Source organism: Heterocephalus glaber, unplaced genomic scaffold (assembly GCF_053883595.1).
Source record: "Heterocephalus glaber isolate CG9 unplaced genomic scaffold, H.glaber_assembly_v1.0 deba00001532, whole genome shotgun sequence".
NCBI classification, from domain to species: domain Eukaryota; kingdom Metazoa; phylum Chordata; class Mammalia; order Rodentia; family Bathyergidae; genus Heterocephalus; species Heterocephalus glaber.
In genome coordinates this window covers 29,643,234-29,658,695 of record NW_028258330.1, presented here as the reverse complement: position 1 = coordinate 29,658,695, position 15,462 = coordinate 29,643,234, and the positions used below count along the sequence as shown (strand labels likewise).

The 15,462-nt window shown below is 41.1% G+C and overlaps 1 protein-coding gene across 4 annotated transcripts in view; it reads right to left on the bottom strand.

Annotated features, from left to right (window-relative positions):
* Dhx35 (DEAH-box helicase 35) overlaps positions 1-10,644 on the bottom strand; it is an 85,324-nt gene extending 74,680 nt beyond the window's left edge. For 3 of the 4 annotated variants that reach the window (XM_087188987.1, XM_087188989.1, XM_087188988.1), the window contains exons 1-2: positions 10,542-10,644; positions 716-849 (exon numbers count right to left, since the gene is read on the bottom strand). In XM_087188987.1, coding sequence (XP_087045113.1) covers positions 716-849; positions 10,542-10,581 — 174 coding nt within the window. In that variant the 5' untranslated portion in view covers positions 10,582-10,644. Of the gene's footprint in view, positions 1-715; positions 878-10,541 lie in introns of all 4 variants that reach the window. The other variant, XM_087188990.1, reaches the window with a different exon arrangement.
* Between the last annotated feature and the right edge of the window lie 4,818 nt (positions 10,645-15,462).

The window sequence follows — 15,462 nt, the reverse complement described above, 5'->3', positions numbered from 1 at the left end:
GAGCCTACCACCTTACTACTGCTGGGCTTCCAACGTGGACTTGCCAAAAGGAAGAAAGCATGTTCATCAGCTGTGTGAATCAGCACTAGAGTTCAGCATAAACCAACATATTCTGAGCACATTCTGGTTTACCCTTTGGTCTCCTGTGAGCTGAGTATGCATCATTTCATTTGCACTCATATAATCAAGTGTCTGGACATACATCTGGCATCAGGTAACCAGGCCAAAATCCTATCAGGGCCTCAGCAGGAATTCACACTAACTGAACTCTTCAGTTGAAATAATCCTGATTCCCAATTAATCTTGTTTAAATAAAAAAGGAAAACAAAAATTAGCCATATGCTGATAATGTGTTGCAGATGGGTACACAGAAGTTCACTGTAACATTTTGTCTACTTTTCTGTATGTTTGAGATTGTATAAAATTGAAAGCACTGATGGGATTAAAAGAATGCCATTCCAATTCTTCCCATTTTCTAATATGTAAGACCTAATGGGGAAAATCTTAAAGGCTTTCCAATTTATATAGTTAATACATACACACACACACACACACACACACACACACACACTTTAGAAAAGTGTTCCCTTAAATGAGGGCTCTTCTACTTCACTGTGTTTTCAAGAACCCTCAGAGTAACAAGCCACTGTTTGCAGTGCCAAACATAAAGCCCGAGCAGACACATGATGAAGCCCATGCCCTGGCCTTGCCATACCTTAAACACAGGCAGCTTCTGCCTCTGCTGCTCTATGGAGAAGGCAGCATAAGGGTTGTAAACGATGGTTGTCCCAGAGTTTTCTGTGACACTTTGTCTCTCTTCAGAGATGCTGACACCTGGTCCCTCTGTACCTGCAGCAGAAATGTTTTTTCAGATCCTCTGATGTGGTAAACAGAAAAAGGTTTAAAGGTTACAAAATTTCAAAAATGAAGATATACTACAAAAAAAGCAATGCTTTTTATCTCAAACTACTAAAAATACAAAACTTTAAGCTTCAAAAAGTTTAATTGTTTTAAAAAGCTAGGAAAGTACCTATCAAAAAAAAAAATCTTGAGTCGGTCCCAGCACCTGGAAGGAATCTCCCCGCCTCCATCCCAGGCTCCTAGGGCAGAGAAGGTCAGCCAGTCCCAGCACCCGGAAGGAAGCTCCCCTGCTGCCATCCCAAGCTCCCAGGGCAGAGGTGAGCCGCGTGGGAGCCAGAAGCACCCCCCACCCTGTGGAAATGAAAAGACACATAAACAAGCCTCAAAAACAGATTTCTGGATCTCCTACAGCAACCCCAATGGGAAACAAGATGGAACAATCTGATACTCAACCACCTGGACTCTCTGAACTGGCAAAAAAACAGGATCTGGGAAAAATGAAATCAGAAATAATTACCCAGATAACAGCAAAGATTTTGCTCATGGTGCAAGACACAATTAATAAATCTAGAGAGGACACAGACAAAAAAATAGAGGAGCTGAGGAACATGATGGAATCCCAACATAGGAAACAAATGGAATCCATAAAACAGATACAAACAGATTTCCAAGAGGTTAAAAACTCCATCGAAAGTCTGCACAGCAGAATGAACCAATGTGAGGATACAATTTCACATATAGAAGATAAGATTGCAATTAGTGAGGAGGAAAAGAAAAATTGCTTTAAAATTGTAAGGGAACACAAGAAATCAATCCAGCAGCTGCTAGACGATGGACAGAAGAATTACATAAGACTGATTGGAGTCAATGAAGAAACAGGAGAGAGTACAGATGACATAAAAAAAACTGTTCACAGCAGTGATGGCAGAAAACTTCCCAAGCAGGGGAAAAGAACTTGACATACAGATAAGTGAGGCACATAGGACTCCGGCTTGCCTTGATCAAAAAAAAATCTACACATAGGCATATAATAGGATTCCAGAAATCCAATAGAAGAACAAAATTCTACAAGCAGTTAGAGAAAAGAAACAAATCACATACAAAGGAAAGCCCATCCGAATCACAGCAGACTTCTCAATGCAAACCCTCAAGGCAAGAAGAGCTTGGAGTGATGTATTTCAAGCCCTGAAGGAAAACAGCCTCCAACCCAGATTGATGTACCCTGCAAAACTACCTTTCAAAATTGATGGAGAAATAAGATACTTTCATGATAAAGAGCACCTCAGGAACTTCATGAATACCAAACCAGCACTCCAAAAAATTTTAGACAATACCCTAGGAAAAGACAATGAGGTTCACAACCCCAGGAAACCCAGCAGAATGAATCCATTGGGCGTGACAAATTAAATGCAAAGGGGGAGAATCCAACAAAAAGAAAAAGTCATGACAAGGCTTTTAAAACTTTTAACTTCATCTCCCTAATGAGTGTATAATTCAGTCTTATTACTGTACTGATTAGTATTTTTCTGATTCTAGAGTTGCACACCATTCCTTGTGCTATACTGGCTATTTATCATCTTCTTATGCCTACATTTTAATTGGGTTGTCTATTAATGAGCTCTAAGAATTCTTTATATATTCTGCTCATAGGTTATATGCATTATAAATATGGTCTGTTTAAGAACTACTTTTCATTTTAATGATGTCATTTAAAGTTTTAAATTTTGATGGAGTCTCATTTATCAATTTTTTTCTTTTATACATCATGTTTTTTGTATCCTAGGTAGTTCTTGCCTACCCTGAATTCATAAATATTTTCCCTTATAATTTCTTCTTAAAGTTTTATACTTTTAGGCTTTCTTATTTAGGTTCATAGATCCCTTCAAGTTATTTTCATGTATGGAAAAAAAGGGTTGAGGTTAATTTTTTATCTACAGATACCAGGTGTTCTAGTGCCATTTGCTGAAAACACTATCTCTTCCTCGGCTCTTGAATTGAGTTTATATTCTATAAAATGCTAATGTTAAATAATCTTTCAAAACTCAGTGGACCATATATGTGTGGTTCTATTTCTAGATTCTCTGTTTTATTCCAATGATCTACATGTCTTCCCTTACACCAACACTGCCTTGATTACTGTAGCTTTAGAAGAAGTCTTAAAATTAGGTACTAAACGTCTTCCAACACTGCTTTTGTTTTTTTTGTTTTTAACTTTCCTAGGTCCTTTGTACTCCTACATAACTTTTAAATTTCAATATCCAATTCTTCATTTATAGCAAGTATACACAGACCTGAATTTTTATATATACCTTGTGTTTTCTAATCCTGTTAAATTCAAGTACAAGTTCTAGGGGCCCCTAGAGATTTCTTAGTATTTTCTCTGTAGATGATCATTTCATCTACATATAAAGATTTTGCTTTGACTTTGCCAATCCTATCCTAGTTGTGTCATTTTACTGCCAGACTATTTTGGTGGGGACTAGGTTTCAAAGTTTAATGGACAGATAAAGAATAAGCATATCTGCCCTTGCTCCCCACCTTAAGGAGAAAGCATTGTATCTTCTCCATTCATATGAGGCATTCTCGCTGGAAGTTTGGAGTACATGTCTTTAATCTGCTGAGAAGGTTCTGTTCTACTTCTAGTCTCCTGATAGCTTTTACCATGAACAGCTGTAGAATTTAGTCTAATACTTTTTCTCCAACTAGTGACAGGATCATATGGTTTTTTTCCTTTCCTCTGTTTAAATGATGACTTTTGGGGGTGGATCTTCCAATGCTAAACCAACACTGCCATCCCTATAACAGAACCACTTTCTACATACTGCCAGATCTGACTTCTAAGAGTTTGTTTTGTTAAACAAATTTCTATCTATGTTCATACTTTTTTCTTCTATTATCTTTATCCAGTTTTAGGATAAGCACAATGTTGATTTCTTAAAATGAGGGGAGAAGTGTTCCCTCTTTTTTCTGCTTTAATTGTTTGATATAATTTATCAGTTAAAATGTTTATGAGCCTGCTGTTGTCATATAGGTAGGTTTTCAAGCTAGGAATATACTTTCTTTAATAGGTGCTATTCAAATTTTATATTTCCTCCAGAGTTAGTTTCATTAATTTGTCTTCCAAGGTACTTCTTAGAAGTTGTCAAATTTATTTCAAAAAAGATTTTTGTAATATACTTTCTATATCCTTTTAAATTCTGTAAAATCTGTGGTCATGTCTCCTAGATCTTACTATTGTAATTTAAAAAATATGTAACTGATATTGTGTAACAGGAAGAAAAGGTCTAAAAGAGCAGGCGAATTGGGAGAGGTAGGGGAAGGGAAAAAAGGGAAAGGAAAAAATATGAAAAGAGAAAAAAATGGAAACAAGGTCTTTGCAAATAGGGAAGGGTGGAGGGGGTGAAGGGAGGGCAAGGGAAGGGGAAAAAAAATAAGAACGAAGAGACTCATGTAATGGTACAAGATCCCAATGATGAATGTAACTATTTTATACCTAAAATGTATCAATAAAGTTAATGGGGAAAAACATTAAAAAAATAAAATAAATCTTTCTTAAAGGCTTGGCTGCCATGTCAAGACCAAAAGAGACGGCAGTCCCCTGGGCTCCCACTGGCAACCCAGATCTGTGTATTATCAAATTCTTAACCAGTGAAAGAAACTCAACAGGAAGTAGAATTCACAGAGGCCAAGGGCAAATCCTGTTTCTCTGAACTTGCAGCAGGGCTCAGGGAAGACAGGCAGAGAGGCCTTGAAGGCTGCCACAGCTTTCTCCTCTCATCTCTGTATTTCTTGACAAGCCCTTCTCAGTCCCTGGGGGAGGCTTCTCTAAGGAGCTGGAAACAAGGCTACTGACAGTGTCAGAGCTCAGGCTCAAAGTTCTTCTGCCAATGCTTCCTGTACCCACATTCGAAGATGAGGGTCTACTTCATGCTTGGCCCTGCTCTAAATGCTAGAAATACAAGAGTGAACAGTACAGATCCGGGCCATGCCCTTGTGGAGCTTTCCTGCTTCTCTCTAGAAGAATGTAACCTGGTACATGAAGTGATAATAAGTGCCAGGGAGAGAACAAAGTAAGAGGGACTGAGAGTCCCAGGTGTGCATTGTAGACAGGGATGGAGAAGGCTCTAAATACTGAACCCCCAGGGACTGACTTCTCACAGCTTAGGTCCAATGCCCACCCTCATCCAATCACCCTGGGCCACTGGCGTGGGATACAGTGAATGGCAGCCTCATCTGAACCAGAGCTGGAGTGGTTACGTGGGAAATGTTATCCCCAGAAATACTGTGGAGGGCAGATTAAACAATAGACAGCCACAGGTTGCTAAGAACAATAACAAAATGATTCTCAAAATGGAAAAGAAGAGGGACCCAGATCCCATCCTAAAAACCTGTGGAAGGTACCACAGACTTTCAGCCTGGAAAGTAAAAAGCCTCAGGAGAAACATCAGTTCATGTTTTATGATCAGCTTCTGTAACTTTTCACGCTGATTTGTCCATGTGGTCCTAGGCCCTAGGACTGAACTAGGAATAGTAAGTAAATGACACAGGGTTCAGAATCCAACTCAACATAAGGAAATATTTCTAAAAGGTAGAGCTGCTCCACTACTGGAGTATGTAGCCCTGTGAATCAATAAAAACCCTCCCTAGAAGTACAGACAAGTGTGTACAGCATCCTACTGGGGGCATTATGGGGATAACTGCCCAAAACTACTATCTCCCAAGTCCTTGGAACTCAAAATCTGTGATGCTATGTGAAAGTACATGGACTTTATGATAAGAGTAATTACTAGAAAAAAATTTACCAAAATAGAAAATGCTGGGGTCCATACCCTTCCTAGGGCTAAGTTTAGACTCACTGCTTTAGATTTCTGTCCCTTACCATTTACTTCTAGGAACAGAGTTGTGTTCCAGAGGCCGAAGATTGCCAAAAATCAGGTAAGTGGGGCACCGCTGTGTTGCTTCTGCCAAAATGTTGACCTTCCTTTCAACAAGATAAAAGACAGAACAGAACCTGGAACAAAGCCTGTACTCAACCAAGTTCCCTTTCTTTTTTTCTCTTATTACTGCTACTTCTTGGGGGTGTTTTTTTTGTTTTGTTTTTTTCTAGTGCCAATAATCAAACCCAGAGCCTCACACAGGCTAAGCAAGTACTCTACCACTGAGCTATATCCCAGCCCTTACCACTGCTATGTCGTAATAACTCCCCATAATTTTTTTTTTGGTCAGGGGGCAATACTGGGGCTTGATCCTTTATAATCTCTAATCAAGAAAATTATTGCAAAGAGTATCTTATTCTCTTCTGCTCTGTTTTTTGCCCAGAATTCCCTCCTTTGCAAAACATTTTAAACTGTTCATTTATGTCTGATAATATTTTAACACTGGTCCTACAAGGTCTCTTCTTCCTACACCCAGGTTTAATGCACCCAAACCAGGGTCTTGTTCACCATCCCACCATCCCCTTATCTTGAAAATAAAGCCCAGCTCATCTCAGAATACTGTTATGATCTCTTTTACAAGAGCAGCTGCTGTCAACCAATAAAGAGTTTATCTTTTTACAAAAGACTTCATTCAGCCAAACCAGAACCTCAAGGCCGCTCTCTCTGTACATATTCCACAGCCCACTCAGGCTGCTTATGGTTGTTTTTTCACTGGTAGTACTCTGTGTTTAAAGGAGTAACAACTTTATAATTTTTGCAAACCATAAACACCTTCATTTCTCCATCTTTTTTTTTTTTTTTTAAAAAAAAGCTCCTAGTAGCATCCCCAATTCAGCATTCCCTTTAACCCAGCTCGCCAAAATTTGAGTGGTGACCCGCTAGTGGATTACAAAATCCATGTACTGGGTCATGCTAGTGCTTTTCAAATAATGGAACAGAAATACAGCAGCTCAGTAGAGTGCATATTTAGCAAGTGTGAGGCTCTGGGTTTGATCCTCAGCACCACAAAGGAAAGGAAAAGGGAAAGGGAAAGGGAAAGGGAAAGGGAAAGGGAAAGGGAAAGGGAAAGGGAAAGGGAAGGGGAGAGTAGGGGAGGGGAGGGAGAAGAAACAGGAAGTAACAGAGCACATTCCAGAAAGCAGTATATTTCTTTACACTTTTTTCCATTATGAATGTGTGCTAGATCGCAACATATGCAAAATAACAGTGAATGTTTAAATTTTTAAAAATTTATTACAGTAAAAGACATATTGCCATTAATCTTCCTCAAAATACTCCTCCTCTCTTCAAACAACTTATCCCATCATTCCTACCATTTTTCTCTTTTGTGACAATCTTCATTAAGTGTGATCAAAAATACAGTGAAGAATGCTGCTGCCAAGTGCCATCCAATGGAAAGGCAGGCTTGGAAAACATCCACCTTTTTCACTAGAACCAGCACCCTGCAACTTATGGCTCTCCCCCTAAGTCAAAATTACCACAAAAGGTAAGACATGAACAAAGAAAGAAGAGTTTCACAACGGTTTCAGAAAGCAGCAGGAACAATGGAATAAGTATGTTCCAAATGAGGGGGTGCATTCTGAAGGTAATAACAATATATCTTTTTAATTAATTGTGTTTAAATTTAAAGATTCACTGTATTTTTAGATCACATCTTGTATTTCTTACTTGGGTCTGGTCAAAAAAGCCTCAGTGGTAGAGCACCCCCAGGGTCAATCTCCAGCACTGGGGAGGAAAAAACCTTCAAAGTTGTTGGAGCTATAATGTTTTTGCACATGATCAGCAATCATTAAATATTTACTGAGCGAGCAAATAAACGTGGAAAAGCCTCTCGGATCCTGTGTGCTAGCAAATTATGTGAAACATTTTCCTAGAAAAATCTCAAGCCAGTCATACAAGGCTAGTATGTCAAACTACTCTAAAGTGGAGCTCAAGCTGAGCATGGTGACACATGCCTGTAATCCCAGCACTTGGGAGGCTGAAGCAGGAGGATCGCCATGAGTTCAAGGCCAGCCTGGATTACATAGTGAGTTCAAGGCCAGCTTGAACTACATAGTGAGACCTTGTCTCAAAAAACCAAAAAAAAGAGAGTTCAAAACCTGGTAGCTCAAGGTCCCCAGACATCCTATCATTAAAATGTTTTAAATAGCTCATTTAAAACATAATGCAAAAAATTCCCATTCAAATCTGGACATTAAGATTCTTTAAAAAAAAAAAATATATATGGCCACTCTGCACCTATACAACTGGGCAAGCCTATTAGACTTCCCTACTGTAGACAGCATGTGCAAGCACCAGCATATACCTACACTGTACCTATTCACACAGTGTACACACACTCTAGTTTGCCAGAATTTGTTTTGACAATCACTCATTATTCCACCAAGCTGCTTCACTCACTTAAGATTGTCTAAAATGCCTCTGAGCTATGAACCTGTGACTCCTGGCCTACAGGACAGGTTCATAAGTCCAGCGTCTAGACTTATATTTAGCTACAATCACATCCCTGATCTTCATTTCCCACAACCTACTTCATATCTTGAACGTACACTTGCTCATCTGTCAAATAAGACAATTAAGTCCAATAGTAAGACACTATAAGTGAAAGTGGCCAGCACAGAGCAAGGAGCCAACGAGTGTGGACCAAAGTTATCTCCATCTCAGTTAATGACAACACTGTTCACCCAGACAGGTGGTTCCCAAACTTCAACGTACACTGGAATCCTCCAGAGTTTAAAAATACTGCCACCAGGCTCCTCCTAGTCTTGCAGACTTCTGATTTACTGGCACAGGGTACAATAGAGCACCATGATTTTTTGAAGCTTCCCAGGTGATTCACCTACACAGCACAATTTGAGAACCACCTACCGAGATAGTCATCCAACCGAGAAATCTGGGTCATTACTGATTTCACCTTCTCCCATATCTGCCTCCAAAATCTCTTGCCAAAAGGCCCCTCCTCTCTGCACCCCAGACAGAATTGACATTTCCAACATCCCTTCTGGATGCCTCTAATGTTCTTCTCCATTCATTCTCCATTTGCCACGCCACCACCAGGGTTATCTTCCTAAAGTAAATCTATGCAACTTACTTGCTTAAAAACAGTAAATTCATTAATTGGTCATCAAGATCTATCATAATGTGACTCCTCCCTACCTGTCCAGCATTATCTCCTATCACACTCCAAAATCTACCCTACTACATAAGATCATTACACTACTCAATTATTTTGGTTTTCTAAATATGCTTCTTTGACACAAGGGTCTCACTCTGTAGTCCAGACTGGCCTCAAACTCTTGGCAATCCTCCTGCCTCAGCCTCTCAAGTGCTGGGATTACAGGTCTGTGCTACCATAACTGGTGCCTAGCATAATTGTCGATGATTCATTCACTTCTTTACTATATTTAGCACTTTGTTTTGTGTGTGTTTGGTTTGGTTTTTCTGAGGCAGGGTCTTGCTATGTAGTTCAAATGGCCTTAACTCACTGTGATTCTCCTGCCTCAGCCGTAAGTGCTGGGATCATAGGTGTGCTCCACCATCACGCCCCATGGTACTTAGCACTTTGTACTGTTATTAAAAGCTTGAATAACACCGTTAACTCATTACTTAATGGAATCTTAGTTTTGGCTGTAAATAAAACTCAGGATAATTGGCTAAAGCCTTTAATGCTGAATCATAAAACTGTCATTAAGAGACAAATTAACGATTTTTAAAAAGAATAAAGCACATCCTTTGTTTGGATTTATCTCTCATATCATTTATATACATGGTCAGAATTTCAGGGAACCACTCTAAAACACCCTTAAAAACCCTTCCTTTTCTGTCTTATTTCATTTTTGCAGCAATATATTTTGCACAACGAACAGGGGTGCAGGGATGTGGGAGGGTGACTACTAAGAAACTTTCATTTTTATAAGGTACTAATGGACAAAGAGGAAGTATAATGCACCTAGCATGGTCTGAATATACAGTCAACAAAAAACGATTATTAAGCGCCAAAACAAAGCACTCGGTGGCAGTAATTTGTGTTAGTCCGTAAGTGAGAAGTGGATGGTGGCCAACATAAAGGAGGTTGTTCACTGTCGGGCAGACAAGACAGTCGGGTCAGACAGATTCCTGGACAGGAATCACCCTAAAAGAATATAACACACTTCCCCTTTTTTATGACCACTAATAAATCTGATAATGTGTTGTGCTCCTTATTCAAGCCCACATGATAGGTGTTATTCTGCCCATTTTACAAGTGAGGAGACCAAAGCTCAAAGAGGTTAGGCGACTTGCCCAAGGTGACTACTACTACACAGCAGAGACAAGGATCTGAACTCGGACATCCTGACTCCACAGCTCCTAAGTCCCTGAGCGCCGACAACTTTCCGGCCCCAACATAGCCCAAGAGCAGTAGCACCCATGCGTAGGTGCTTTAGGATTCCCCTTCTCGCGGGGTGGGCAAGACAGAAAATCGGCAAGGAGGGAAATGAGACCCGAAGAGGAAGAGACTCGAAAAAGGTCAAACAGTTTCTGCCCAGGCTGGCCTCGGACTCCCGAACCCCTCGGAACCAGTATGGACGCCAGAACCGGAGTCCACTCGCTCAGAGGCGGTGGTGCCCAGGCCGCCGAAGTCAGGCCTACGAGCAGGTCCGCAGGCCCCAGGGTGCTGGCCGCGATGCCAAAACTGAAGTTAGAAAAACAAAAAGACTGAAGTTAGGCCGGCGAATCTGCCCACCGTACTGCTGAGAGCCTTACCAGGTCGCCAGAACTTCACGGGTCCCACGGGCGCAGCCATGCTGGGGTGAAAGGTCACAAGGCTCCACCCCGCCGTTGCGCGCGAATCCCACTGGATCCAGGGGGCGTGGCCCGCGAAGGGCCTCTCTGGGCCCAGACAGATCAGCGTGAAGGCCGCGCCCCTTAGCCACACCCCTTTATACCATAGGACCTGCAGCGACCGCTCCTACCCAACCCCCCACGCCGACCTCGGCCCACGTGACTCTGCCCCGCCGTATTGGAGCGAAGGACGCGCGCCTCTGCCTTTCCTGAGTCGGCTGGATGAAAGGGTCTGGCTTCCACTAGGCTTTAGAGTGAAGAGGCGTGGCCTCAGCTGGCCGTGCACCTGTCAGTGTGCGGGCTCTAGGGCAGGACCTGGAGCCGGAGGGCCCTTGCGTCCGGTGTGCGCTGAGACATGCTTCCGGAGTAAGAGACATTGATTCAATGTATCAAAAAGTATACCTTGATTTAGGATAATTGTTTTATGTGTTTTATATGTTTTATGGCCTTTTAGTATGGCTGTTGATCTGTGTTTATGATAATTAACTTGCTAAAGACATAAATCTGATGGTGGCCAAAAGAAAAATGAGATACTGACTGTTACAAACTGTCCCAGCTTTGCTACTTCTCTTTCAGACTCTTATTTTCAAATTGATAAATGATAACTATCTCCACAAACATTGCCTGCTTACTGTGTGCCTAGGCACTGCGGTTTCTCGTGGAGGTCGCGTACAAGGTGTGTGGAGGGTTATGGTGATGGATTAAATTGTAAATGAGTAAATGCTGGGTAACAGTAGTCTTTATTATCAGCAAGTAAGGCAGTGAAATGATATGAATTATTTCAGTGACACTAAAAGTAGTGCCAGAAAATCGCGATGGTGAGGGTAAATGGGTTGTCATAAGAGGCTGGAAATGAGATCAGTTAGGCCAGGACATTGCACACAGGATTTTTCTCCAGTTCAGCTGATCATGAATCAAATGCTTGTTAAAAAGAACAGAAAGGAATCCCCGGTACCAAAAAAAAAAGAGGAAAAAATATGAGAAAAGGAAAAAATGGAAACAAAGTCTTTGTAAATAGGGAGAGGTGGAGAGGTTGAAGGGAGGGCAGGGGAATGGGGAAAAAATAAGAACCAAGATACATCATGTAAAGGTACAAGTTCCCAATGATGAATGTAACTATTGTATACCTAAAATGTACCAATAAACTTAATGAAAAAAAATGCAGATTCCGGGGCCGGGGAGTTAGCTCAGAGGTGCTGCCGCCTGCCTTAAAAGCACAAGGTTCTCAGTTCAATCCCAAGTACCAAAAAAAAAATGCAGATTCCAAGCCAGATGTGGTGGCTGAGGCAGGAGGATTGCATTGAGCTCCAGGCCAGCCTAGCTAGGTTACATAGTCCGACACCGTCTCAAGAATTTTAAAAATGCGGATTCTAGTCTATGTTCCTGAACCTCCAGGGGCACAGCCTAATAATATGCATTTTAAGAAACTCAGTAAGCTGGACCTGGTGGCTCACATATGTAATCTCAGTGCTTGCCAAACTGAGGCAGGCTAGCAATTTTGAGCCTAACCTGGACAACTTAGCAGTGCTTTAGGGAGAAATGTGTCTAAAGGGCCGGGGACGTAGCTCAGTGTGAAGGCTCTAAGTTCAATCCCCAATGCTAGCCAAAAAAAACCCCAAAAAACTGATGCCTTTAGAAGTGGTGGCAAACCTATGGAATGTGTGGGGTTTTTTATTTTAAGACAAAAGATGTTAATGTATGAGTTTTTTCTAAACTAAAACCTCAGTATTCACTTTAAATTGCAGTGTTGGCACTTTATGATTAGTGGGTTTTGGGGTGCAATTTGGACATTTGTCTCTGAAAGGTTCGCCATCACTGCTTTAAAATACACATTTTTAGACCTGTGAAGAAAATTCAGCATTTTTTGGAGAGAAATAGTATAGTTATAGCAAGAACAAAGACTTTGTAGACAAGTAGCCCTGATTTGGCCATTTCCTGGCTACTAGGTGACATTTAATCTTAGTTGTAAAATGACGGAGTTTTTTTTTTTTTCAAAAGATTTTAGAACATGTGTCCAATATATGATGATCACATTCCTTGTGGGGAGTTGCCACATGTACATAACATATCTCAATTCTTTTTTCAGTCCCTCCCCTCCCCTCCCCTCCATCTCTTGGTCCCCTTCTCATTTGCAAAATATCTACCTCCCTATTTGCTATTATCTACTTTTATTCTGCTCTTCATTTCTTATATAAGAGAAACCATGTGATATTTAAGGTTATATGTCTGACATATTTAAGGTTATATGTTATATTTCATTTTATGGTCTCAAGGTATGTAGGGAACAAGGAAAGGGGACGTTACCAGAACCTCTGCAGTGAGTCCTAGTCTCCTGCGAGCCACGGCAGCACACGGCGAATTACAGGAAAGGTAGAAAAATGAGACTTGAGAAGAAGCTGAGCTCTGGGTCTGATCAGTGCCGCTCTGGGAGGCAAAGACGAAAGCCCCCAGCTTACTGCAGTACATTGGGAGAAACAAATGTAACAAATGACTTGGAGAGAGTTCAGTACATCCAGCATAAACAAGATGTAACAATCTAAGAACAATGAGGAACTGAGTAGATGAAGATTTTGTTCCTCCCAGAATGTCTTCAGCTGGTGAAATCTTGTCCTGGAGAATCACAGCATCACTGGATCATTGAGGTCTCAGTTGTGACCGGAGGCCAAAATGGAATTATGCCTCAGAATGCTATAGCTGGGCTGTAGGCAGGAGAACTAGGCTAACCAAATGATTTTTCCCTAAAATTATGTAGCATTGCTCCTGACAAAGGTACGTCTGTTTCCTACAAATGATTCAAATTTATCCTTCTTTATGGCAAATGTGGTGGATTAACTAATGGTCAACTTGGAACGCACAGCTGAACTGAATCCGGGTGGTGGTCTGAGTGTGGAAAACCCAGAGGATTGTTGCCAACAGCATAAAGAGAGAACTGGAGGGAAAGATCATGCCTGTTGATTTTCTTGGAGTAGCTTGCTGAGGGTGGTTTTCCTGATGCAAACTTGGCTGTTCTCTCATCAAAGGAGGAGCTCGGATCCTCGCTGTCACTGGGAATGGCTGCTGTTCTCCTCAGGGGAGCTCTGATCTTTGCCATGAGCATCACTTCCTGGTTCCAGTGCAGATCCTTTGGCCTAGTGACACAAATCCTTCACTCTGCCTGGCATAGGCTTTCTATCTTCCACCACTGGCCTTTGGGCCTTCCTGATGCAGATTCTCTATATGGACAAGCATGAGACATTGCTGTGGGCTCTAGGCCACTATCTGGACTCATGGAAGACATGGCCTTGGACTCTAGGCCTTAAGCTGGACTTGTGTGGGATGTTGCTGTGGGATCCAGGCCCTATGATGGATTCTTTGGGTCTCTAGTGTGCTGCTAATCTATCTTTTGCACTCCTCTGCATTTGACATTTTGGGTGACTATTATAAAATAATCCTAAAAATTATGTGTCCTATATTAAATCTATTTCCCTTGCAAACCCTGACTACAACAGCAGGTTAATATTCCATTGCACATACATAATTTCTTTATTCATTCATCTGTTGATGGACATATAGACTGCTTCCAAGATTTAGCTAATATGAATTGTGCTGCTGTAAACATGGGTATGCATGTATCACTGTGATACAATATCTTTAACTCTTTTGGGAAGATACCTAGAAGGAGAATAGCTAGGTCGAACAGAATTTCTAGTTTTAGCTTTTTGAGAACTCTGCATACTGAGTTCTATAGTGATTGTACTAGTTTAAATTCCCACCAATAATGTACAAGGATTCTTTTTTCCCTCGGTCTAACCAGCATTTATTATTAGTAAAATGAGTTTTTGAAAGGTACTAAATAACATGTAAAGTACCTAGCATGCAAGACACGGCAGGCACTCAGTGTTAGCTCTCAGCATCTCAACTTAGGGCAAATCCACTGGCTGCGGGGGTGGGGAGTGTCAATCCTGAATTTCTCTGCATACATTCATTTTCCTAATATCTCATTTATTTCCATAATAATGAAAATAGAGTTTAATACATGTTAATTCCTCTGCCTAAAATTCTGTATCCATGCTTTACAGTATTCTTGGCCCTAGCTGGGCATGTTTGTACACACGTGTAATGGGAGGCTAAGGCAAAAGAATTGCAAGTTCAAGCCCAGCCTGGGCAACTTAACAATTTAGCAGAACCCCGTCTCATAAAGGTGTGGGGCGGGGGCTCATTGCAAAGGCCTGAACTCAATCCCCAATACTGAGGGGTGGAAAAAAATCCTCTGGGGTCCAGCTCTACTACGTCTCTAAATTGTATCAAAAAGCATCTGCCCCTGTAGACTCAGGACCAGCATGCTCACATTTGTGGTCATATTTAGTTGAACTATTATTAATCTGACTCCACTGGGAACTTCTTAAGGACAAGGATTATGTCACACTCATATTCATGGCCCCAAATTGTAATACAATAATGAAAATATACATTATTACTTTTGAGTAATGTATATTTCAACACCAGGCTTTTTCTTTCCCCTTTGCAATCCTGGGGATCAATCCCAGGGCCTCTCACATACTACACAAGCACTCTACCACTGAACTATAGCCCATCTATACACCATGCAGTATATTTGGTTTAGGTTTTCCCTGACATTTATCCTTCCTCTTTGGCCTTATTTCCACTAACAACCTAAACATAAGAAACAAGATTTACACATGAATTGATGAAATAAAGACCAATATGAACCCCCAGGACCTTTTTACATTTTGAGACAGGGTCTCATGAAGACACTAAATTGTCCTGTCTGGGTTTGAACTTGCAATCTTTCTGCCTCCAGCTTTCAGTGCACTACGAGTACAGGTGTGCACTAGAGTCTCAT